The following is a 27082-nucleotide window of genomic DNA, read 5'->3' as shown; positions in this document are numbered from 1 at the left end:
CATGGTGGACAAAAGCAGTGAATGGTGAATTGGGTCTTACTGTGACAGTAATTGGTGTGAATCTCTCATGGACAGATGGAAACACATAATGTATAATAAGCTCTACCACACGTAAGGACACCTTTGATGGTCTTGTAGAAACTGTTTTCTTCCACCAACTCATGAACCATCTATTGTCATTACATCCACAATGAGTTATTTTATATTCATGGCATTTAGGGTGAGATGGTTGTCACTGAGCACTCAACTTTATTATATATCTGCTATATTTTTTAAATATACAAGACAAACAACAAGCAGAAACAACTTATAAAAGTATAATTAAAAAAAAGTGCATTACAAAATTGAACACTGGTTTGGTTGGAACAACCTCAGCAGCTTTGATCTTGAGAGACAAAAAATAAAAATAAATAAAAAACAGTGAGTTAACATACTGACATCTGACTCCACATCCCAATGAGTGAATGTATGAGTCACGGGTGGTTGCTTGCAGACAGACGAGGAAGACGTATATGATTCAATTCAAAAGGTGTCTTCTCTACAGATCCAACAGAAAGGCAAACGGATAACAACACACTTAACATAGACAATTTTTTAGACAAAATTTAAGAAAAGTTTTACTGAAGATAGTAAAAGCTCTGATAGATAAGACTCACACAGGAGTTCGTAGGCCGCCCCGCTTACAGTTACAAAGATCACAGCAGTTATACCATTTCCAAGGTCTAATTGATAAACATAGTAATTTTCCACACATATACAGATAGACAGAAGCATATCTCCATAGATTATGCAGCTGACACTCGGACTCTGAAGTTTCAGGTCGCAGATTTGGGTTGCTGGGTGCCAGCATGTCCCGAACAACAACTCCGTCAATCTACAATAATGTCAGTGGTTCCTTAAAGGGATACTCCACTTTAAAATGAAAATTCTGTCATCATATACTCACCCTCATGTTGTTTCAAACCTGTATGAATTTCTTTCTTCTGCTGAACAGAAAGGAAGAAATTTAGAAGAATGTCAGTAACCAGACAGTTTCTGGGTCCCATTGACTTCCATAGTAGGAAAAAAATATACTATGGAAGTCAATGGGACCAGAAACTGTCTGGTTACTGACATTCTTCTAAATATCTTCCTTTCTGTTCAGCAGAAGAAAGAAATTCATAAAGGATTGAAACAACATGAGGGTGAGTACAGAATTTTCATTTTAAAGTGGAGTATCCCTTTAACCTGTAAGCAAGAAGACTTACACACACACAGACACACATCTTTTCCAAGGTTGGATTTTATCAGGCTCTAACAATAAACAGTTAGTCTCGTCTCAAAACATCAAGATAACAAGTTCTTTCTCTCAAGGATAGGAAACTTTAGTCTAAATGGAAAGTAAGTTCTTTAAATGGTCCCTTAAACTATAGACTTCAATGACACCCTGTGTGTTTTAACATGTTGAAGACCTTTCTCAAACACAAAACATTTCCTCATTTCATTTCTGGAAGCTGGGATAAATAGGCAAGCAATGTTACTGCATTCAAATATCAAATACAGACATTAAAGAATACATTAAAAAAACATTTCAGTGATAATACTGGTAACTTCTATAACCAAGTAAAATCTCCAGAGAGATCAAATTCAACTAATTTGAAATTTAGAAGGAAAAATATTTATTAATACCTTGATTATAATCACTCATTATACATTGAAGCAGCAGTGGATTCCAATCCACACCCTTCAACATATACTGTATATATTATACTACGCCAGAATGTTCACCACCTGAGTCTTCTCCTCCCATTTGTACCAGTGATGCTTGATTCCACTTCTCACGTCCTGCGCAGACGTCAACAGCGCAAATGGGTTGTAGTGTAGGTTGCCAGGCTGAGGTCACATATGGGCTGATATTTGTATGATGTGTTGATTGTGTGAGTATGATGTTTCATACAAGATCTGGCAACTGTACAACCTAGTAGTACAGTATATTGATGTGATTATTCGTATGACGAGGTTTGGGTCATACAAATTACGCGAGTTCCCCGGATGAAAATACAGAACGGGAGGGTTGCAGGAGATGGGTGTGAAATATGGGAGACTTCGGGAAAAAAGTTCTGACCGTGTTGACAGGTTTGATCATCAGACTTCTTGGTGCTGTTGCTGAGGGGCTGTTTGCTAATGAAAAAGGAAGAGTGGCAAAGGGGAAAAGATAAGTGTATACAATTATAAAAACATTTGGAAGTGCACCACAATGGAAAAGAAGTTTAAATACAATTTATACATACATTTCATTCTTCCAAAAACTTCAGTTTGAAAGAAATCCACTTGATTCCAACTCTGGCAGGAACTGGACCAGTTTTACTATAATAATAAAAGAAGAAAAAAAATATTTTAAATACCACCGCATAAAAAATAAAATAAAAATAAAAGGTTTGTAATACAACAATACTGACAATTACGAAAATATTTCAAAATTTTTTTACATGATTTTTGTAGGGGAAAAAAGTCATTTTTCTTTTACCCTATTAGTCATAGGTAATACTTGCCTGCTTGATCTCGTCTTCTATTCCTCCAACAACAGCACAGTAATATCCCTACTGTGAGTGCAGCCAGAACCAGGACTATATACATCAGCCATCGCGAGCATTGAACTGGTGGATGACCTGGTGCAGTCACGGCTGGATAGATGGATACATATATTATTATGATCATATGTAGGCCTTTATTTCATATAAACTTCATTCAATAGACATTTTTAAGACCCAATTAATAGTCAAAATAGAGTTTTGTGGCATTTTGGATCACAACAAAATGCTAATTCTGTCATCATTTACTCTGCCTTATGTCGTTCCACACCTGTATGACTTTTGTTCTGTTGAACATAAAATAAGACATATTTAATTTTTTTGCCCTTACAATGTACATGTTCCACATAAGAAAGAAAGTCATACAGGTTTGGAACGACATGGGGGTCAGTAAATGATGACAGAATTTACATTGTTTGAGTGAACTATCCCTCTATTTACTGAATTAATTTGATATGCATTTAAAATGTAGAATCTTTCTGATCTGGGAATATCAGCCTATAAATATTGATTGTTGCAATAAGGGGCTTAAATTTCTGTCCAATGAACTGCTATATTTGCAATAAAAACATCTCCTCCCTCTAATATCAAGCGACATACAGTGCATGGCCGCAAACTAAACTTACATGGTTTTAAAAAATGAAGCATATTAATTAGTCTGAATGTGTCTCTTCAACCTTTTGAATAATCATAGGCCTAATATGAATATATTGAAATTCTCTACTCACCATTAACGGAAACATTGAAAGCCTTATTTGTGGTGCTATTGACAATGAACTTCAGTAGATAAAGTCCAGAGTCTGTGGTTCTGATGTTCATGATGGTGAGAGATCCAGTCTGACTGTCAAACTGCAGTCGGTCCTTGTATGTTTTATTACATATGCCATCATATATATTGGTGTCGCGCAGGTCAACTGTAGCCCAACAGCTCTTATTAGGTTCAACTTTCTCCCACTGTATTAGATCCGTGGGGTGTTTTAAAGTAACACCAGTGGATAGAGTGACAGATTCTCCCTCAGTCGCTGATACTGGCTCCACTCCATCCGCCTCGACAGCAAACACACCTGGAAAAACATTCAAGACAAGTGTCTCAGTCACTCAATTTACTCACAACTTATTTTTTTTAAATCTTAAAATAATTATTCTTCCCATTCTCCATTGGGAAGTATTTCGTAAATATGCCATCTGCAAACACCAGGGTAACTTATCCTCAACTAGAAAATAAATATGACCCAAAGATCTCACATAGGCTGCAACATCCCTTCACAATACCCAACAGTGACAGTGGAAACCTTGATGCTTTACAAACACCTTCCTCTTTGAAGAACAATGTTTCCATTAGGAGGGCAGTAAAACTCTAAGCAGTTGGAATCGTCTCGAAATGCTAAACAATTTTGAAAAACAATATAAAAAAACAGGACAATATCATGCCATTGTTATGTATTATGCACAATTTTATTACAAGCCTGTTACCCCATGTAGCCAATAGAGGGCAGCAAGTACACTTTAAATTATACATAAAATCTTTATAATTATATTTAAATGGATGAATAATGGCAAAATTGACCGATGCTTAAACTTTCGTATCAAGTGGGATTTTCTTGCATAATACTAGGTTACTCCAGGGGATTACTCTGGAGTTACTTACCTCATAATATGCTAAAATGCACTTTTGCTAAATCTAAATAAATCGACTAAATCTACTTTAAATGAAATAGGTCAAGTAGGAGACATGAATACGTGAAACTGTCCGATCCATAGGAATCCGTGGATTATTATTGTGACAAAGTAAGAGAACTATGACAATTGTTTAATGGAAAAATGTGTCGTCACATGTGGAAAGAAAGCACAAAAGTGTCTAAACCACAGCAGTGGGCGATGCCTTACACTCTCTCAAGCACAGATAGACCTTTAACAGTCACTCTCATTCAGGCCTCCTTTTTTCCTTTCCTTTCCTTTTCTTTCTTTTTTTTTTTTGTTTTCCTTTCAGTTCTGTCGTGCATATGCCCACGCAGAATCTGTTCCTGCAAAACTTCTCAGAGAGCTCTGGAGAGTTTATTCTAATAAATATTAGGGATCATTTGAACATGCTTTCAAATATCAGTAAGCGTGTATTAACTTGATGTGACTTGTTTTAATCAGCACAGAAAATACAATAAAAAATCAGCTGTGTCTACGGATGTGCAGAGAGTGTATCACCAACATAACACCCCAAAACCACAGGACTGAGAAAGTAACACCCACTGGATGGTCGCAGTAATGAGAGTCATTGGCTGAACCTGCTCTTCCTTATCCACTAAACTTTACAGAGACTCAACTAAAGTGATACTAGTCAGTCTTATACAATGCCCATGTGGACTGTCATCTTGTTTTTCGTCTGTGTCCATGGTGAGTTGTGTAATATTACATTTATCATTAGTTATTTTGCCTCTGTTAAGAGTTTTATCCTGATGAAAGTCACTCTGCTAACACTAAATCAGTATTGTTGCGGTAAAAGAGGAAATACCTGTGAACATGAAGCATTAACTGATCATTGATTATTTACTTATAAATGGCACACAAAGGAGCTAAGTGGAAACAAAATGAAACTATATCCTGTTGCTGAACACTTCCTTTGTGGTTCTTTTGAAAGACAATTAAACAATTCATTTTAACTGCAGTTTCTAACCAACAACCTCATTTGAATGTGTTCCAGATGCTCAGACAGATGAAATGATCTCAGTATCAGTGATGGAGGGAGATTCTATCACTCTAAACACTGGTGTCACTGAAATACTTAGATATGATCGTATTTTGTGGTTTTTTGGACCTTCAGAGACTCGTATTGCTGACATTAATGATCAGGTCATCACTATATATGACCAAAGCACGAGATTCAAAGACAAACTGCAGCTTGACAGTCAAACGGGGTCTCTCACCATAAAGAACATCACAACCACAAACTCTGGACTTTATCAACTAACTGTTCTCAGCCAACGAGGGGTTTCACACAAAACATTCACAGTTACTGTATCTGGTAAGTGAAATAAACCTCCTCTAATACATTTTTGGTTTTATTTAACTTTCAGAGGGGAACTATTCTGGAAATGTGATTCAGTTTGTTCACTCACTCATTAGTTTATGTTAAATGTGGTTTTACACTTTGGTGGATCCTTCATCTTCTTTTTGTTTGTTTTCTTTTTGGTATAAAGCATCTGTTTCAACACCTGTCCTTCAGACCATCCCACAAGTTAGCCATTATCCAGGTGAGTATAGCATGAAGATTATTTCTTTTAAAGGGGTCATCGGATGCAAAATTCACTTTTATATGGTGTTTGCATTATAAATGTGTCTTTACACCATACAATGAAAAAAATTCTATTCACTCCTTTTTTTAATCCACAAATAGACTAAACACTCAATAATCAAGCCATTTGGATTTTCTGAGCAATATGATGTCATATTGGTCATGCTCCGCCCACGACCACTGACGGACTGTCCCGTATTAGCATATTTCCTCCCTTAGCCATTTGTATCTGTGAGCAGAGTCATGGCAGCCCTTTAAGTGTCTTGTGTCAACAACATCCCCCATGGAAGAGAGGGGTGGGGTGAGCAGTTGCTCATTATCATTTAAAGAGACATGCACCGAAACGGGCCGCTGTGAACAGAGCTGTTTTGGAGGAGGTAAAAAGGATGGTTTGTGTGGTAGATTTTTCTTACCGGGAACCTAATTACCTGGGGCGTCTCCAATCGACACCCAAGCGTCTACAGTCGACACTTAATAAATATATCTGGGGCGTCTCCAGTCGACACCCAAGCGTCTTGACACTTAATAATCTTTATATAGCTCTTGCATCTACAGTCAACAACTGGCTTTGAGTTCCTATACCCTAACTAGCGTGCTGCGCAGCATTAATCACCGACCGACTTCAGACAATGCCTTCGAATATGCTTTAATCACGGCCGAAGGATCTCGAGCAAGTCTCAGAGAATCCCACCCAAAAAGAAGAATACATCAGGTTTTAAAGACAGACACAACAAATAAGATAATGACTAACATGTCACCTTCTATCAATATGATTGGTTCAATTGGTAAAAAAGCAAGCAATGGATTTAACCCAGCAGTTTGTGTTTTAAACACACAAACAATTCTAGTTAATTTCAAGTCAGACATGACTTGACACACAATGCTATCATGCAGCAGGTTCAAAAATGAACATTTGAGAACACTTAATGGTACTAGAGGTCATGAAACCCATTTAGTTCCCATTTTTCATGGAATTGTTTATGAATTAGAACAAATAAGTGAGATCAAATAAAATGCTGTACATGTATTACTGTACAGTATGATTTAATATAGAACCCAATAGCATATTTAACTTGATTTGTACTGATACTGCCTATTAACAATCTCCCTTCTCTTCTCTAGATTCTCTGCCCATTCCTGTCATCACCAGTGATTCTTCACAGTGTTCACTTTCATCGTCAGAGTCCAGATGTTCACTGGTGTGTTCAGTGGTGAATGTGAGTCATGTGACTCTCTCCTGGTACAAAGGAATCAGTGTATTGTCCAGCATCAGTGTGTCTGATCTCAGCATCAGTCTCTCTCTACCTCTGGAGGTGGAATATCAGGATAAAAACACTTACAGCTGTGTGATCAACAATACCATCACCAACCAGACCACACATCTGGACATCACGCAACTCTGTCAACCATGTGAAGGTAAGTGAGGTGTTGCCAAGTACATCATTGCCTTTACTTTGGTGTCTAATTGCAATAAACTACGCTTATTGAAAAGCACAACTATGTGCACAATGTTTTCTTATTTTTATTTAGACTCTGTCCAGTGTTGTGGTTTTACTGAAGCTGTGATCCGATTGGTCATCTCTGCTCTGGTGGGAGTGGCTACTGTTGCTGTGCTGGTTTATGACATCAGATCTAATCAAATTCATCAGGAGAGAGCACATGTACATCACCATCAGTCCCTCACTGATACAATATCTAGTTGTTGAACAACAGTCTCATTACCCTCAAATACTATTTGCCCTGATATAATGGGTTATGAGATAATTTTGATTTTTGTTTTTGTTATGGACCTTTTTTATTGACTTTGCATATTCTTTTTCCTCAGATATGATTTAAAGTCTAAGACAGCACTTAAAAAAGATATATTAGATTAAAAAAAAAAGCTATATACAAGTTGTATAGAGATGCATGACATGTAGGCCTATAAACATTTCTAATGAGAAATAGACACCTTCCAAATAAAAATAGTTTACAAAGTACAAACTGGTGTCTTTAGAACAGCAATAAAGGCACAAATGGCATGTAATTTGGGACGACATATAATATTAACTAAGAAATATCACAGAAGCAACAGTGCTAACATCCAGAGTATCAGATCATCACTTTGTACTTCAGTAAGTAGTGGCAGAATCTCCCTCCATCAATACAGCGCATGAGTAATTATTATGCAAGTCGATATTCTGATCATATATTTTTAAAAGCTTTATAGATCAATAGGTTGAGAGTGACTCTTGAAGGACCAGCACCACATCCTCTCATTTTACAATTGGTAAAATGTGCTTGATTAATCGATTTGGATAAAATTTGTGCACACAATGTATTCCTATTCTTGTTACAGCACATTCAAGAAAAGTTCATAAACTAGTGCTAGACTTGCCTATTGCAAATAACTCCTACTATCAAACCATATGCTTTACAATTATTTTCATTTACCACCACAACAACCAGACTACTCTTCATTTTCTACTGCAGTCCCTCTTGTTCACCACCAGAGGCCAGCACTGACCCACTCTTTTTTGTACAGCTTGCCTGTTTCCTTGATTGTTAGCCAAATGGTTACTGAATCTTTGCCAATGCCTACTATTTGGACTATTCTTACGTGGAACACATGCTAATTTTTGATTCCCCAATAAAAAAAATTTATGGAGATCTTTCTGCCTTATCTATGATGGCCCTAGTAGTGCACAACAATGCAACGAAATTTAAAAAGCAAACATAAGTTAACGACACAAAGGAAATACACCACAACACAACGGAAATTGGCCAATGTGTGCGCATACAAACAGGGCTTATAAACAGACCTCATAAGTATAGACTTTTTACCTCTGTAGTAGACATTATATTTTAGAGAATTTCTCTGACAGATCTGTATTGTAAAAGAGCACATTAGGGCTTTCCAGAAATCCCAAATGTGTGAAGATTTAGCCATGAAAACTCCCACTCCTTTTGGTCTTTAAAAATGACTGACATTGATTGAATTATCAAATTTAGCACTGGAAATATTATAATATTTTGTAACTATCATTAAAATGTGAAAATGTCAAATTGTTTGTCATAAATCAACATCTCAGGAAAATGTAAGTGGTTTTTAAATCAGGATATGACTTTCTGTTCCAAAATGTCATACATTGACATTACATCGATGTCATGCATGTCTACTGTGATGTTTATCAGGCATTTGGAGAGACACCACAAGTGAATATAGGGAAAGAAAATATACAGTATATCAATATTCCTATGAACATTTAGACATTCATGAAATATTAGACATTCTCATGAAAATCTTTGTCAACTATTACTCTCATTAGTACACTTCTATTTTCATTTAATGTTGCCCCAAACACACATGTAAATTAGATTCAGTGGATAGATCCATTGTAATGGGACTACACATGTATGGCCATTTTACCCTAATAATGCATAAAGTAAAATAGCATATCAAATCATTCTGTTATATATTTCATAACATCAAGAATCATCATTATAAAGTTCGGTTAAAGAAAATTCTGAAACCTAAAAAATTATTGGTGAATGTCTGAAAATAAATCTGAAAAAAAATATTGTTTTTGCTAGGCGTAGCTACATGCATGTTTCTGTCCACAGTGTAACATCAATAAAATATATATTTTTTCTAAAATGGAAATTTCCCCATTGTTTCTTTTGTTCTAAACAATGTAATGACATTAAAAACTAATTTTGTGAGTAAATTACCTTTAAAAACTAATGTTGCTGGTTGTTTAAATAAGTGCAAATTTTTCTTTACTCATGAAACCCTTAAAGAAGCTTGTTTTATGTAGGCTATTTGAAGACCAGAGAAGGGTGTCTTAGTCTATCATTTGTCTATCACACACACACACACACACACACACACACACACACACACACACACACAATTAAGCTTTTATTTGTGCAAAATGACAAAGCTCCTTTCTCAGGGTTTGGGCTGCTTTATTTTTTGCTAAACGCCAGACAGAGCTCGACACTCTCGAAGCTTTGAATGTTTTCCTGGAACAATCAAGGGAAATCCACAGTGCTTCATGAGGCTTCATTTGCCCATCCCTATAATAAGGGTCTTATCAAGCGAAACGATCGGTCATTTAAAAAAAAAAATGTTTTATACTGTATATATGAAGACTTCAGATGGAAAAGCCTCTAAGTGCCATCTAAAATTTCCTTCTAAAATGAGCATTTTTATCAAGCTTGCATGTTTATGTTCAATTACTTCACTTTAATGGCAATGAAAATTACCTATTAATTGTCATTAAAGTGAAATTACTGAACTTAAATATACGAGCTTGGTAAAAATGCTCATTTTAGAAGGAAATTTTAGATTGCACTTAGAGGCTTTTGCATCTGAACTCTTCATATATATATATATATATACTTTTTAACCACAAATGCTCGTCTTGCACTAGCACAGCGATGCGCCACGCATTAAGTAATCACATTGAAAGGTCACGCGTGTTCTAGTTCAAAAAGATAGGGTAGGGTGAAAAACTCTCTTCTTCACTTCTCCACAACCGTCAAAATCGTCAGTGTCATTGTTTTAACCTTTATTTATTTTTATTTTTTAAATGGAGTTTGACTTAGTCTTTGCAAGTTCGCTGTGTAAACACTAGTTCAGTACAATGCCTTTCTGTTACTGTTCAATATTAATAATATTGAATGTTAATGTTCAATATTAATGTTCAATATTAATGTTAATATTAATAAATCAAATAAAAAAATAAAAAAACTAGGTCGGTACTTCCGCCTACGTCACGTTTTACCTTTCAACGTAATTACATAATGAATGTCATGACCCTTTTAAGTCAAAACATCTTGTGACAGTTCCTAGCTTCACCTGCTCTTGACTCTCTGTTTTCTTTCATGGACCATATATTTCACAATGAATGGACCAGATATTTCACAATGAATGGACCAGATATTTCACAATAAATGGACCAGATATTTCACAATATTTAGTCTATTTAAAGTCTGCAAAACTTCTTGAAATATTTACACTGTAAAAAATTTGTAACACTCCGAAATCAAAAATTTCAATTGACCGATAACATCTAAATTTTTCAATTGGCCCAAGTGAAATTCTGTAAATTCTAAAATTAAATGTACAGATTTTCACTTGGGCCAATTGAAAAATTTAGATGTTATCGGTCAATTGAAATTTTTGATTTGGGAGGGTTACAAATTTTTTACAGTGTAGTCATAATATCCAGTGTGGCCCATTCATGCCTGTTCTCTTGACCTGCTTTGTCATTATCTTTCACCCGCTCTTTGTTGTCCTCTCGATTTTCATTGCTGATAAAATGTAGCCTACCATTACGCTATTGTTATACTACAATGTCAACTTTCAGTATAGCCTATGAAATATATATATATATATATATATATATATATATATATATATATATATATATATATATATATATATATATATACTATGAAACTATGAAAGAGTGGTTAAAAACTACTAATATATATTTATTTATCGTGTCATTTATACGCCCAAAATGGTTTTTGCGTGCAATGATTTTTGACATATAAATGTTACGAGAAATAAAATTCGTACAATAGATAGCACTTTCATCAGTGTCTGGCAGAGTGGATCCACATGGTCACCTCACGATGACGGTAAGATAATATTTCTTTGTATTGTTTGGTAAACCTAATTTACTGATAGGCCCACTGAATAAGTGTTTATCTTAGAACCTTTTTTACAGTCTGCATAGAACCGAACAGTAACTATTATTATAACCTTGGTCTGTAAATAGTCTTTTTTATTTTTATTTTACATGATGCTAGCTCACTAATTAGCCATCTAACGTAGGCTAATTCTTAGAAAAATAAAATCTCGATTGGAGCTAGCAACCCATTCTGAATTAAACAAATAATTTTTTATCTAGTCACTTTAACTACTCAATAACAGTGTTCATTTTATTAAGGACATTATTATTAGCCTACTGTTAAACATGTTCATTAGGTGAAGGCTTTTTTTGTGTCGCTTCTTTTTCTTTTTTTTTGTCAGCGATAACAAAGATGACAAAATATGAATCATAACAATAATTACAAATCGTGGTCACTCCGAGTTACGTCGGATGACGACGAATGAGGTTTCGCTTAGAAAGCCTCTCACCTTCGAGTATACAAAACGAGCCAATGGCAATGAAATGCCATGGGTCTGCGGAATTTGCATAGCGTAGGTCCGCCCCCCTCTAGGGGTATATAAGGAAGTACGCTGGCAACATGCAGATATGTTTTCGCTTCGGAACCAAGAGTTCTCTTCACTCCTACAAGCCATTCTGAATCATCTTCATTCTACCAGACGAGCGGCTCTTCAGTGTGTTTGTGTGATGGCGCGTTCCAGTGAGATCGCATTGCCTGCTGCTGTTTTGTGCAGTGATCTTCCGTGATTCATCTGCCTAACGGTCACGAGCGCTGTTTCGCGTGTTGGGCTTAATCACGCTCGGCAGCGCTCGTGGATGAGTGGATCATGTAAACATCGCAATGTTTATAGATCGAGACTCAATGATCTCAGTGTGGGTAGAGTCCCCTCTGCCACACCCCAATCTATCTCTTCCTAAAGAACGGGATACTTTGGCTGGTGGCCAGGGTGATCTGAGGGTTACAGTGTGGTACAATAAAAAAAAAAAAATAATAAAAAAACACGCCCCCCTCCACATCGCAAACCGTGGGGCTTCCGTGTGTGCCTGGTTCCTCTCGGGGACCCAGTGTTTCATTGGGGGCTCCAGCAGATGGTGTCATGTCACTCACAGCATCACAGGGTGGGCTTGATTCCTCTGGAAATGAGGATTCAACTATGTTGCCTCCCTCAGGAGTGTCGGCGTTAGTCGAGTCAGATCCAGATCTGATGGCCATGCTTTCCCGGGCAGCTGAAAGCAACGGTTGGAGTGGCGTCGCCCTCCCCCCGAGCGCTGTAGGCTTTCCCGGATGTGCATCAGGACGCTTCCGGCCCGCGGGAGTCCACGTGACTTTTCGCGGCCCGCAGGGGTCCTCCGCCTTCGCTGCCCTTGATCGTGAAGTGATCTTGGTCTGTATGTTCTCTGTCACTATTGTGACACAGGCATGCAGTCCTGTGTGTCGCCTTCGCCTTCAAGGCAGTGCTGACTCAGGAGTTCTGTCAGAACCGGCCGCAGTGGAACGCTAGTCCTTCTCTGGCCAACACTGACAGAACGCGGAAAAACGACCACGCCCCCTTGCTGGGACGCTATGCCTATCATTCCGCCGCGCACACTACTGACCTTGCTCTCGGGCGACATCGGTACCTGCGTGATCCTGGGCCAGGTGGTGTCCACTAGAGTGGTCCAGACATGGGCTTAGCCAGGTTGATGTGAGGGGGGTCTGAGAATTAATTTTTTCAGCTCCCCCATGTCCCAGGCTGGAAGCACTAGAAGCAGACTCGGGTTCGTCTGCACTGATGGTCATCCATCCGTGTGGTCTCCTTGGTCTGCTTCCCGCCAAGGCCACCTCCATGCGGCTAACCTCCACGCAAGCCTAAGCAGCACTCTTGAGATGGGCAGCTTGGTCGGCGGTGTGGTTGAGGACTGCGCCCAACAGTCTTCGATCACTCCACAAGCGGACTGAGGCTTCTGCACTGACGGTTATTCGTCCATGTGGTCTCCTTAGTCTGTTTCCCGCCGACGCCGCCTCCATACGGCTCCTCCCCTCGGGCCTTCAATGGCCTGAGCACGAGGCTGGTGCCACCTGTCTCTGCCCCTTAGCCGGCTAACACCTGGCTTAGCAGCACTCCTGAGATGGGTAGCTTGGAGTTAGGGCTCAGTTCTTTCAGGAGCTGGTAGCAGGACCCCGGTGGAGGCCTGGGGGAGAATCTCATTCAAAAAGAACTGATGCTCTTTCTCTGAGCCCCAAGAGGCTGTGGATGACAGCACGCGCCGCCCACGGGCCACGCTCCTCTCATCCCCCTCTGTCGCCAGACCCCTGCCAGAGCACGCCCCGCGGGACGCTGGTCCTCCCCTGGCCTCCTCTGGCAGGACGCGGCTAATGACCGTGCCCCCGCACAGAGCCCCTATGCCACCCTCGCCTGGGCCCGTCATTCCGCCTTGCTACACCACCGATGGTACGTCTGTGGTTCGAATAACCCTGCTGGCGCAGTCAGACTGTCCCGCTGGGTTGTGAGAACCATCAGGCTTGGCTACGCGATTCAGTTCGCGCGGTCTCCTCCCCGCTTCAGGGGAGTCCGCTTCACTATGGTCGGTGGCAATGTGGCTGTACGTCTCGCCCTGCACCGCCTCCGTGCATTGCTCAAGGGTCAGCATGTACTAGTACGATCAGACAATACCGCGACAGTAGCGTACATCAACCATCAAGGTGGTCTGCACTCCCGCCGTATGTCACAACTCGCTCGCCACCTCCTCATATGGAGTCAGAAGCATCTGAGGTCGCTTCGAGCCATTTATATCCCGGGAGACCTGAACCAGGCGGCCGACGAGCTGTCTCGGCTTCAGCCTCTCGCTGGAGAATGGAGACTCCATCCCCAGTCGGTCCAGCTGATTTGGGATCAGTTCGGGGACGCACAGGTAGACCTGTTTGCCTCCCATGACTCGTCCCACTGCGACCTGTATTATTCCCTGACCGAGGGCACGCTCAGCACGGATGCACTGGCTCACAGCTGGCCGCGGGGCCTACGCAAGTATGCGTTTCGCCCAGTGAGCCTCCTTGCGCAGACTTTGCTGATGTATTAAAACTAAGCACCAAGTCATCAACATCCGGATACTGTGTAGTGACACCAACAGGGAGTTCTGTGAATGCCTCCATAAACTGTGCAGCAGTAGAATGATTAATAACTCTAGACAGGTAAGTGGAGGACTTGTGTTCAGATTTTAAAGTAGGGATAGAACAATCAAATAATATTGGCAGATGATCAGATAGACCAGCATCACGAATGTCAATGTTTGTTATAGGAAAGCCTGAAGTCATAACAAGGTCAAGCGTGTGACCCTGCATATGTGTAGGATCGGAAATACATTGTGTTAAATTAAAAGAATCTAAAAGTTGAGTAAACTCTCTTACAATTGGCTTTTGTGGGCAACAAACATGTACATTGAAATAGCCTAGCAGCAAAACATCATGTGGCCTTTTGTGGCCAAAAAAGATAGAAAATCAGAGAACTCTTTTAAAAAATCCTTATTGGATTTTGGTGCTCTGTAAATTAGGGCACAAAGCACAGGTTTCGGTAAATCCACTTTACACACTAAAGCCTCAAAACTGGAATAGGAGTCTATAGAGAGAGGCTTACATTAAAACAAGTTCCTAAAAATCACAGCGACCCCCCCACCACGACTAAAAGTTCTAGGGCGGCTGAGATATTTACAGTTTGTAGGACAGAGTTCAGATAAAGAAGTTCGATCATCTGGAGTGAGCCATGTTTCAGTAATGAAAAGAAAATCCAAGTTATTTGATGAGAAAAAGTCATTCAACAGAAAAGTTTTGTTTGTAACAGATCTAGTGTTTATCAAAGCCATTTTAAGTGGCGTGTTTTCTCCCAATAAAGAGGATTTATGTAGTGAGGTTTTTGGTATGAGTCGGAGGGAGTCAAAATTCACACCACGCTGTAATTTTTCCCAGCTCGGGACATACCGCTTTGTAGACCATACAACAGGTATCTGCCGAGAACTTGACAGGGAGCCCCGATGAACATATCTCAGACGTCGAATGATCCCCAACTCAGCGCACCGTGAATAAGTGCTTGGCGTCAGATGAGACTCAGATCGACCATTCAAATGCTTGAGTTCTAATGCAGTGTAGTTGAGTAACATACCGCTACAAGTCGGTGGTGAAGACATTTCAAGGGGGTAACGTACACTATTCCAAGTGACGAAAATCCCCAAAACAGTCAATAAAGTCCAGCTTGCGCACAACAATATAGTCATGATTCAGTTCATCCGTAGAAAAACACTCACCATGTGCTGAGTCTAATAGACATCCAAATGACCGTCAATGATATTCATCCGTACGTGGTCCATGAAATATACCTCCTTTTACCGGTTTACAACTCTACGATGATGAACAACAAAACGGTGATCCACTCAAACAGGTTTCATGCATGAAGCCACTCCGAAAATGGTCCCAAAATGCATAATCCGTAAATCCAATCTGCTTATCCACAATGTAACAAGATGCCGCTCTTGAAGCGCTTTGTTTTGTCCCAAACGCGACTTCAACGCGCGCAACAAGCACAATCGAGCGGCCGCTCAACAAAAAGCTAAAAAAAATTGGAGACCGATTAAAACAAACTTTTTAAAACTAGTAAAAGAAAAAAAAAAAGAAAAAATTAAAATGTAAAAAACCCGGAGAGTAGCGGCAGACATACACGCACAGCGTAGGCTACACTCTCCGGAAGTCAACTATTTTGACACACCTAAAAGTAATGTGTTAAGATTGTTATTACATAGATTTGTTGTGGAGAAAAGTCTTTGTTCATCAATTATGCACAAAGTAAATGCTCAGCTGCAAAAACGTTCTGAAACTCTGATTCTATTGTATCCTATTAGAACAACCGAAAAGGGCACTTTCACTTTATGGATAAGGCACGGATAGACCGTCACTCCTGTTTGCTGAGAAAGGGGACAACACGATATTTACATAGGCTAATCCTCTAAAACCACTATGCACGAATGAGCATGCAGTGTGTGAAATGGGCACATCGGCAAAACCGGTATCTTTATAATTCGTTAAGATTTTTATTTGTATGCATGTTAAAAGTGTTTACATATTTTTAACCACTGAATATTATATATATATATATATATATATATATATATATATATATATATATATATAATTATTTAAAAAATAGTTATACAAGGCAAATACTATAATGAGTTATGCGAGGCTTTTAATAAATGAAAAGCATAAATGAAAAAATTATGCCTTGAGAAATATTTAAAATTTGAAATGTCACTGACTTCATATTCTCAAAAAAAAAAAAGAAAAAAGAAAAATGTAATCAGGCAATTCACAAAATAACAGCACTTGCTCCACAAGCAAAGAATAAACGTATAATAAACACTTCAATGTATTTGATTAAAAATGTGTTCTTACCTTCCACAATGAAAAGCAACAGCATTTTTTGGTTAAAACGTGATAAAATCCTTAATAAAATATCTCAGGGAGAGTAAGCCACCCGCACGCTTGTATGTGTATCTTGACAAATGATAAGGAATGTTTGTGCCAAGCACAACAACCGCACCCTCACTGTAAAAAATGTCTAACCTACCCAGCTCAGAATTTTCTAGTGACTGACCACATTTAAATTTTTCAATTGGCCCAAGTGAAATTCTGTAAATTTAATTTGATAATTTACAGAATTTCACTTGGGCCAATTGAAAAATTTAGATGTGACCAGACCAAAATTTTGAGGTGGGTTGGATTTTTTTTACAGTACATTTTTTTAAAAGTTGTATTGATCAAGCGCACCATAATTATAATCAATCAATCAACGTGTATGATCACCCATAAATGCAATTTTGTAGTTTCTCTCTCTCTCTCTCTCTCTCTCTCTCTCTCTCTCTCTCTCTCTCTCTCTCTCTCTCTCTCTCTCTCTCTCTCTCTCTGTACAATCATGGTTTCACAAAGCAGAATGGAACAAAGAAAAAAGTAAAGGATCAGGCAAATCATGATGAAAACGTGATTAATTGAATGATGAAAAACATTTAGGCCTACCATAAGTAGCCTAATGTTCTTTGTAACTAAAGCACATTTTAATCAAAACTAAAATTAGCCTTCTATGTAGGCCTATAGAATAATAATAATAAATTAAAGCTGCAAGCAGCGATGAAAGGGCCCTCGCACCCGTGCCATCAACACTCGGTGGCTTTAGGAAGACAGAGCATGGTTGGGAAATGTACATTTAAGGAGGTATATATAGTAAGAGTATGTCAAAGTCAGTTACAAAATGTTTTGTATAATGGTGATAATAGCATGCTTCATGACTCAGCTAAGTGTTGCTAGCATGTTTAGTCTGTTTCTAGCATGCTTAGTACACAATAATTATGTGGTTAGTACTGCATTACTGTGTTAACCATGTCAGTTTCTGTTGCCAGTAGGTGGCGTTATGACTATAACTGAATATGAGCATGGATGTGTGTTCAGGACAGAACTCTTATCAAACGTGTGAAGTTTGGTGCAAATTGGACATTGCCTTCTTGAGTAACAACAAAGTCATGTTTCATTGAATTAGCATTCTTTAGCACTTAGCTAAGCATTGTTAGCATGTTTTAACATGTTTCTAGCATGTTTAGAACTCAATGGCATTTTTAACATGTTGCTAGAACGGCATCAACATGTTAAACATCACTTCCTGTTGCCAGTAGGTGGCGCTATTACTATAACTGAACATTCTCATGTAGATGTGTTCAGGCCATGACACTTATCAAAAGTGTGAAGTTTGGGGCAGATTGGACATTCCATGCCTGAGTTACAGCAAATTCCTATTTAATTGCAATAATAGCATGCTTTAGCACTTAGCTAAGAGTTTGCTAGCATGTTTTAGCATGTTTCTAGTATGTTGTTAGCATGTTTAACACTTGCTGGCACTTTTTTATATGTTATTAGGAGTCCATAACAGTGTTAAACATGTCACTTCCTGTTGCCAGCAGGTGGCGCTATGACTGTAATTGAATATAAGCATGGTCATGTGTTCAGGACAGAACGCTTATCAAAAGTGTGAAGTTTGGGGCAGATTGGACATTCCATGCCTGAGTTACAGCAAATTCCTATTTAATTGCAGTAATATCATTCTTTAGCACTTAGCTAAGTGTTTGCTAGTATGTTTTAGCATGTCTCTAGTATGTTGGTAGGATGTTTAGCACCTACTGGCATTTTTTATATGTTATTAGGAGTCAAGAACAGTGTTAAACGTCACTTCCTGTTGCCAGCAGGTGGCGCTATGACTATAACTAAATATGAGCATGGACATGTGTTCAAGAGATAACTCTTATCAAACGTGTGAAGTTTGGGGTAGATAGTACATTGCCTTCTTGAGTAACAACAAAGTCCTGTTTCATTGAATTAGCATGCTTTAGCACTTAGCTAAGTATTGCTAGAATGTTTTAATATGTTTCTAGCATGTTTAGAACTCAATGGCATTTTTAACATGTTGCTAGAACGGCATTAACGTGTTAAACATGTCACTTCCTGTTGCCAGTAGGTGGCGCTATTACTATAACTGAATTTGAGCATAGACATGTGTTCAGGCCATGATTCTTATCAAACTTGTGAAGTTTGGGGCAGATTGGACATTCCATGCCTGAGTTACAGCAAATTTCTATTTAATTGCAGTGATAGCATGCTTTAGCACTTAGCTAAGTGTTTGCTAGCATGTTTCTAGTATGTTGCTAACCTGTTTAGCACTTGCTGGCTCTTTTTTATATGTTATTAGGAGACCACAACAGTGTTAAACATGTCACTTCCTGTTGACAGCAGGTGGCGCTATTACTATAACTGTATATTCTCATGTAGATGTGTTCAGGCCATGACTCTTATCAAACGTGTGAAGTTTGGGGCAGATTAGACATTCCATGCCTGTGTTACAGCAAATTCCTATTTAATTGCAGTAATAGCATGCTTTAGCACTTAGCTAAGTGTTTGCTAGCATGTTTTAGCATGTTTCTAGTATGTTGTTAGCATGTTTAGCACTTGCTGGCACTTTTTTTATATGTTTTTATATGTCCACAACAGTGTTTAACATGTCACTTCCTGTTGCCAGCAGGTGGCACTATGACTGTAACTGAATATGAGCATGGTCATGTGTTCAGGACAGAACGTTTATTAAAAGAATGAAGATTGGCGCAGATTGGACATTGCCTTCTTGAGTAACAACAACATCCTGTTTCATTGAATTAGCATGCTTTAGCACTTAGCTAAGTATTGCTAGCATGTTTTAACATGTTTCTAGCATGTTTAGAAGTCAATGGCATTTTTAACATGTTGCTAGAATGGCATCAACGTGTTTAACATGACACTTCCTGTTACCAGTAGGTGGCGCTATTACTATAACTGAATATTCTCATGTAGATGTGACAGAACGCTTATCAAAAGTGTGAAGTTTGTGGCAGATTGGACATTCCATGCCTGAGTTACAGCAAATTCCTATTTAATTGCAATAATAGCATTCTTTAGCACTTAGCTAAGAGTTTGCTAGCATGTTTTAACATGCTTCTAGTATGTTGTTAGCATGTTTAGCACTTGCTGGCACTTTTTTATATGTTATTAGGAGTCCATAACAGTGTTAAACATGTCACTTCCTGTTGCCAGCAGGTGGCGCTATGACTATAACTGAATATGAGCATGGTCATGTGTTCAGGACAGAACGCTTATCAAACGTGTGAAGTTTGGGGCAGATTGGACATTCCATGCCTGAGTTACAGCAACTTCCTGTTTCATGGCAAAACATCGAAATTTGTCAGGCCGCCGAGGACCCGCCCTTCGACGAAAACTCAAGATCTTCGCAATTTAACGTCGCAAAGGCCTTAAAGGAGCATTTCACCCATGGGAACATTGATCTTTATTGAAAGTGGGTCATATATGTAGTCGAAATGTAAAATAAATTTTGAATTTGGTGCCTTCTTGACCGAGGAAAGAAAGAAAGTAACTTCAGGACGCATTTGTATTAAAGACAACAACTCCCACAATGCACCACATTGCACAGCTGCGCAAGCCACTCCCACTAATCCAGAACAACATATGAATCACTCATCCGTCTATAAGGCTAGCTACCACCGGAGCTAGAAATTCATTTCACACAAAATGTCTAACGTTAGTTAGTTGGCGAACTCATTAGTGAATTACTCCTCATTTGTATTTCTTTCGAAGTGGTGAGTTATTGCATGGTAACGTTACCGGGATGTTCAGTCAGATGCGGTGCGAAACTAGGATCGTTCACAACACAAACGTCCGTGTCCTCGTCTGATTCAGAGATTTCGTCCAGGAGAAATTGGCATCGTTTAAATTCTTTGCAGCAGACGGACTCTATCTCTGTGTTCGCAGTTGCATAGTGAGATCACCGGCGCCACCAGCTCGAGCCAGTCCGGGCTCCTCGTCCGCGGCAGGCAGGTCTTCTGCCTCGGCTGCTCTTCGCTATAATGCAAGCCGCATTGGGAGCCACAAACACCTGATTCGAGCATCAGACTTCCGAAATCCTCTTCTTCTACATCATATTGAGTAACGTTACCCTCCGCTATTGTTGTCATATCTTCACATCTGTCTCCACAGTGCCTGTTAGCTTAGCTTCCAAACAAGATGGAGGATATTGCTTTTAGTTTCAGAAAGTGAAGTCCCACCCACTGATCTGTAATAGGCCTGTAGCGTAAGCGGGTCCCGCCCCCTGTTACAATGAGGAGCTAGTGTTTGTAGTCTCTACACTTTTCAATGAAATGTGACTTCCTGCTTATTATGACGCAAAATGATGATTTTTACGTCATAATAAGCAGGAAGTAAAACACTTAAATCCTTATTTCTCCCATCTCAGGGAAAAAATAATGAAAAATCCACGTTTATTATAATATATGACTGGGTTTCTAACAATACAAAGCTTAATGCAAATGGGTGAAGTGTCCCTTTAAGATTACACTCACCAAATTTGAAGATGATCAGATTAAAACTGTAGGAGGAGTTCGTTAAAGTACGAGGCCTGAAAATGGCAAAAACTGCACAAAAATCTGAGAGGAAGTTCAAAATGGCTGACTTCCTGTTGTGTTTAGGGCTATGCTCCAAGAGACTTTTTTGTAGGTATTAGGTCATTACATGTACCGAATTTCGTGCACGTACGTGGAACGTTGCGGGAGGCGCACTCCGTTGAACTTTTATAGGTGGCGCTATCGAGCCATTTTGCCCCGTCCAATTCTGAAACCTATATCAGATGTAAATTTTCGCCAGTTCTGACGCGTGTTCAAAGTTTTGTGAGTTTTCGAGCATGTTTAGGCCCTCAAAAATGCAATTAAATGCGGAGAATAATAATAATAATAATAATAAACAGAGCAATTCCAAGAGGGTCCTCACACCATCGGTGCTCGGGCCCTAAAAAGTAGACTATATGCAACACATTCGTGAGTTATTAACCATAATAATAAATATAATTATACAATCCGTGAAGTCTAAAAACCGTTCACACCAAGAAACATCACAACTAAACGACACTTCATGGTATGAGAGAAACTCTCTTTTTTATAAATCGTTTTCACAGTTAAAAAGACTGATAGCTCTGCAAAGAAAATGTATCTGGTAAAACTAACAAACACAATTAACAGCTGAATGTAATTCACCAAAAGGTTATTATTCTTACCTTTGACGATCAATAAGATAATCAAACGCAACATTCTCTACGTATTAATGAAAACTGATATCCTCTAAATATTATCTATTTCAAAACCTGTCTCTCGCCGACGCGTCCGCAAAAGGGAGTCAAAAGCTGCAAAGTGTTATCGGTTACAACCAAAAGCACAAGCACACTCTCAGTACAAATTGAAATCACTGACCCCCCGGCAAACCTGTTCTGGAGTTGTGTGTGTCCCGCCCTATTGTTTCCCACTCTGCATCTTGGTCCTCCCTCTCAGGGAGAGCAATAAACACTGTGTCCCACAGCCACACTTGAATCAACCAAATCAGCACCTCTAAATGACAGTCACAGATCTCACACTTGGTCTCTTTAACTATCTCAAACGTGTGTGTGTTATAAGAAACACTGTATCACTCACGCTGTCCACTTTAAATGAATTAAGGGTTTGGGGTGATGCGGTTTACAAATGCGAAACAACAAGTATGCTTTAACAACTTTAAACCTCCAATGGTCAAGCTACAAAACGTCTTACCGAACGAGAGGCAAAGAAATAACTAAGACAACGTGTGCATTTTCATCTAATCAAGCAAGGGAATGTGCAGCTTAGCGTTACTGTCTGTTCTCAGTGTCTCAGCTTGAGATCATATTGCAAAGACTGGGAGGGAACATTGCCGGCGCGTCATCATTTCCCTCTTTCTTTCTAGCCTGCTGGTGACTAAAAGAGCCCGCCGCGCGCTTCTGAAAGGTCATGTGTGTTTGTGTGTGTGTGTGTGTGTGAGAGAGAGAGAGAGAGAGAGAGAGAGAGAGAGGGGGGGAGAGGGAGAGAGAGAGAGAGAGAGATTTATGTCGCTCACCTTGTGTGCGTAATATTTATACGCCATATACTAATATAATCTATAAACTTGTAAATTAAAGATAACTGGTGAACTTGTTTTGTGATAAGTATTGGACTCCTCAAATAATTCTGTTTTTGCCTGAGGAGGAAGTAAGTCAAGGTTTGGTAAATCTAGACGAGCCACTTGCCACCACTTGCCGCCACGACCCACCATCCAGGGATTTTGAATGGGCCATTATTCACTTGTATGGACACGCCTGGCATTACATATTTTGAGAAGAGTGGTTTATTGTTTTTAATGGATTATAAACGATTGAATTTTTTAAAACATCAGTAGATAGAATCAGCAACTTGTCTTTATTAGTTAGGCTATCGGACGAATTCAATTAGGCCTATGTTTCGATTTCTTTTTGACGTTTCTGGAGAACATTTTCGTGGTCCAACAGATTCTTCAACAGAAAACTTTTCAATTCAAAAAAACAAATTAATCAGGATATGATTTATAGAGACCAGAAAAGGTTGCTATATAGGCCTACCATTTCAGGAGATCGTTATATGTTTTGTAAAGAGTTTTCTTGATTTTAACTGTTTAGAAGAGTTTAGGCTATTATTTTAATGATTTTTCGGATTGTTGTACTGTAGAAGGGAAAATATTAGCCTATATAATTGCGTTGTGAAAGTTATTCATCATTGCTATTTAAGTATTAATAAAGAGACACAGTATGAAGGAAGAAATTAAATCTGAAAACCTGTTTTGGCAAGAACTTTATAAACCCCGTTGTAAGTGACAAATGTCCTTTTTGTTTGGAACGAGAGACAATATTTAATTGTTTTTAAGGCCGATGTACGAAATCGACTTATCCCTGATCTTTCACATACAAAATTGATACTTTCAGTATTTATTTTACAAAAAAATATATACATTTTGTATATATACAAATTTTTTTCAAGAAACGTTAAAATATCATATTAATTTCATATAGGACAACCAAAACATGCCCTTTATTTTACCAGGAGAAATAAGGGTAGATGTTGTTGTAATGATGCAGCGGACGAGGAGGGATCCATTTGCAGCTTTTATTAGAGTGGTCAGACAGGCAGGGTTAAACAACAGCTGACAGAACAACGGAGAGAACACAGAGCAGATCGGGGTCACAGGCAGAAGTCAGGGCAGGCAGCAAAAGGCAAAGTCCAATTAACATCCGGGTAAAGGCAGGCAGAGAACAATCAGGAGTCGAGATACACAGTCCAAGGTCAGTAAATGAGAACAGCAAATACAGGAATAAACGCTCGATAAGGTATTTGTCATGAAATGACCTCGGCTGCAGTCTCTGAATGCATGTTGTGTCCAGTGCCAAAATTTGTAGATTACACAAAAGGATAGTTGTTTAAATATGAGTTAGGTTCACCACGCAGTCATATTTGAATTATTACATTATCTTGTGCCCTCCAAATAGCAGCATATTTTAGGTTTCGTCTGGACAGACAAGCCCACTGATCTGCCACTTAACATCATATTGAGCAAATCCCAACACAAATCCCAACGGATATCATCATTTTTTTATGTATTTATTTTTTCATGACTCATTTATTCATGACACAGCATCATAAAGAGAAAAGTATCACTTCATCGATGATTAAAGTGAATCAGATAGCTTTGGCAGCCGACTTTTGCCGCGTTCCAGGCAACCTGTAACCCGTGTTTTTCCAACTCGTAACTGGGAGTACATCGATCTAGTACGAGTTCACGGGTGGGAAGTCACGGGTTTGACTGCAGTTCCAGTGCACTTTCACGGGTATAAGGTTGGAAAAACACGGGTTACAGGTTGCCTGGAACCCGGCATTTCTGCTGAAGAAATGAAAGCTTTAGCATAAGTTCTGCCGGGAAGACTCAATTACTACGTCAACTATTGATTCACTTCTATCCGATCATATTCTTATGCTCACCGTATAAAAGCTCGGTACTTACACATGTTTGAGTTCGCAGATACTGAGGCGACGATTACGTCTTGCTCACCTGCTAAACCGCCATGTCCACTGACACGCCTGTCGTCTGTGATTACTCAGAATCCGACGATGAATTCGTTCCGCCTTCTCCTCTTCCAACACGACGCAGCTCGCGCATTCAATGCCGCGGCTCGCCATGGGCAAGCTGGCCTTCGGAGGACATAATAATTGCTGTGGAGGCTGTCGGTATTCCCATCAGCCGAGGTTTATCCACAGAGGATACTGCACTTGGCCTTCAACACTCTGGTAAATCCACCAGAACCTGCTCCTTACAGCCCAGCAACCGCTCCCGCACCTGGCCAGACGAAACAAGCCGGCAGGAAGAGAACCGCTAAATCCTCGTCACCACACCCAGCTAAAAGATCTACGCAGCATTCTCAAGCTTCTACTTCGCTGGATCCATCCGAGCCCGCCGGAGTCAACTCCCAAATTCTCCAAGCCGTCCAAAGCTTCTCTCAAACCGTCAAGACCCTGGAATCAAAGATTTCAAAGTTCGAACACTCACTCAATAACTCCAATAGCTTGGTCCCAGCTATTAACGTCTCTGCAACCTCCCAGCTTCCTCCCCCAGCCATCGGATTAAGCGATACATCGAACGTGCCTTCTACTTCAGCCCTGCCAACTTTTCTCCAGCCGATAGAGTCAACATTTCAGGACGCCTCTGCCACACCCGAAACTTCCTCGAACCTTTCTTCAGCAGTACCAGCTCAGTCTTTCGGTAGGCGTTTCGTCTCTCCAGCTGCAGCTACAGTGTCCCCCTCTTATTAGAGCGAATTGTCCAAGGTAAGGACATTAACTTGGCTTCACTTTTGCTTCCCTCGCCTGCCGTTGACAGAAAAATGGTAGACTGTGGTGACGTGGCAGTCCTTCTCAAAACCTCCGATCCCAGATTAAACCGGAATCTTTCATTCGGCGAATTCGTCATCGCATTCAGCCTTTACAGAGACATATTGTGCCAGGTTTTTCCTGATCGGAGGGAAGAGTTAGATCTGTATCTAGCTTTAATGGCTGACTTTAACCAAAGGTACGGGGGAACGTTATTTTACGAATATCACAATTCTCAGCCAAATCTGCTTCTTTCATCTCGCTCTACAACTCCAGACTAGACTGGTCCGTTACCGACACGGAATTGCTTGTTCGCCACATCGGTGGTCAAAAAATGCTGGCATGTCCCATTTGTAGCGCTCATGGACATTCGGCCTCTTTCTGCCCGAAAGCATTCGCTAGTCAAGCGCCGGGCGCTGTCCAGGGTGCTGAAATGTAAGGTTTCCACAAGAGAGCAAGAAACGCTATGCGCCAGTTAGAAATGTTTTTCCTTGTGTTAATTTCAATGAATCGGTTTGTTCCTTTTCTCAATGCAAATTTGATCACATTTGCAGCTTTTGCAAGGATCCTCACCCGACATCGATCTGCCCTCGCGGTAGCCTACAAATCTCCAATCAGAGGGAAAGGGAGAAAATTCTGAAAAAGCCCCATTAATATTTCTAATCTCTCTAACTACCTTTCTTCTCACCCTGACCCGACTTTTGTCGATTACCTAATCACAGGTTTGTCACAGGGGTTTCGGGTGGGTATCCTTTCCCATCTCACCACTTCTTTTATAGCCAAGAACTTACCCAGCAAGCAATAGCCGTCATTTCACCGTCTCGGTTAAATATAGAGACGATATAGTCCGGCTATGTGTAACCCACTTCTAGCCAAAATAACAATGAATCTGGTTACATGTATTTTTTTTTCCCAAAATAACTTGCAAAATGTATGATATTCCATCATGTAAGCAAAGTCAACTGTGATTACAAGGTGTTTGTTTAATTTCTTTGACATGTTCTATGTGTAGGCTGTGCGTATCACGATCTAGCTCGGCTATTTGTAGCCCACTTATAGTCGAAACTGATTAATTGTAGTTTTAATTAATTGTTGGGCAGGCAACGCATGAGATGGTTGATATACCATCATGTTCGCATTGGTAATAATATCTACAAGGTGCCAGTGTCATTTCAGTTATTATTTTGTTTTGTTTTTGTTGGACATTTCATTAAGCTTGAGTGATATTTCTACGAAAACCTCAAGTT

General features: G+C 39.5%; 1 protein-coding gene and 1 long non-coding RNA gene across 2 annotated transcripts in view; one reads left to right on the top strand and one right to left on the bottom strand.

The window, feature by feature from the left end:
• Positions 1–1270: 1270 nt before the first annotated feature.
• The window catches only part of LOC307169742, a 60812-nt gene continuing 35000 nt past the window's right edge, over positions 1271–27082 (bottom strand). The window contains exons 2-4 of the long non-coding RNA XR_013823177.1: positions 3299–3634; positions 2271–2346; positions 1271–2160 (exon numbers count right to left, since the gene is read on the bottom strand). This is a non-coding gene — a long non-coding RNA (uncharacterized lncRNA). The remainder of the gene's footprint in view (positions 2161–2270; positions 2347–3298; positions 3635–27082) is intronic.
• Positions 4526–8917, top strand: LOC307169730 (uncharacterized protein). Its single transcript, XM_079890526.1, has 4 exons — positions 4526–5586; positions 5762–5815; positions 6979–7272; positions 7387–8917. Exons 1-4 carry the CDS (start codon positions 5283–5285, stop codon positions 7560–7562), a joined length of 828 nt encoding a protein of 275 aa, XP_079746652.1. The 5' UTR covers positions 4526–5282; the 3' UTR covers positions 7563–8917.

The sequence above is a fragment of the Squalius cephalus genome, assembly GCF_949319135.1.
Source record: "Squalius cephalus genome assembly, chromosome: 13".
Lineage (NCBI taxonomy): Eukaryota > Metazoa > Chordata > Actinopteri > Cypriniformes > Leuciscidae > Squalius > Squalius cephalus.
The sequence above is the reverse complement of the archived record's forward strand: the minus strand, read 5'-3'. Positions and strand labels throughout refer to the sequence as shown.

Coding starts and splice junctions, on each gene's coding strand:
- LOC307169730 (XM_079890526.1), top strand. CDS start 5,283: ATGATCTCAGTATCAGTGATGGAGGGAGATTCTATCACTCTAAACACT. Junction 5,587..5,761: donor ATTCACAGTTACTGTATCTG/GTAAGTGAAATA, acceptor TTTGGTATAAAG/CATCTGTTTCAACACCTGTC. Junction 5,816..6,978: donor ACAAGTTAGCCATTATCCAG/GTGAGTATAGCA, acceptor TCTCTTCTCTAG/ATTCTCTGCCCATTCCTGTC.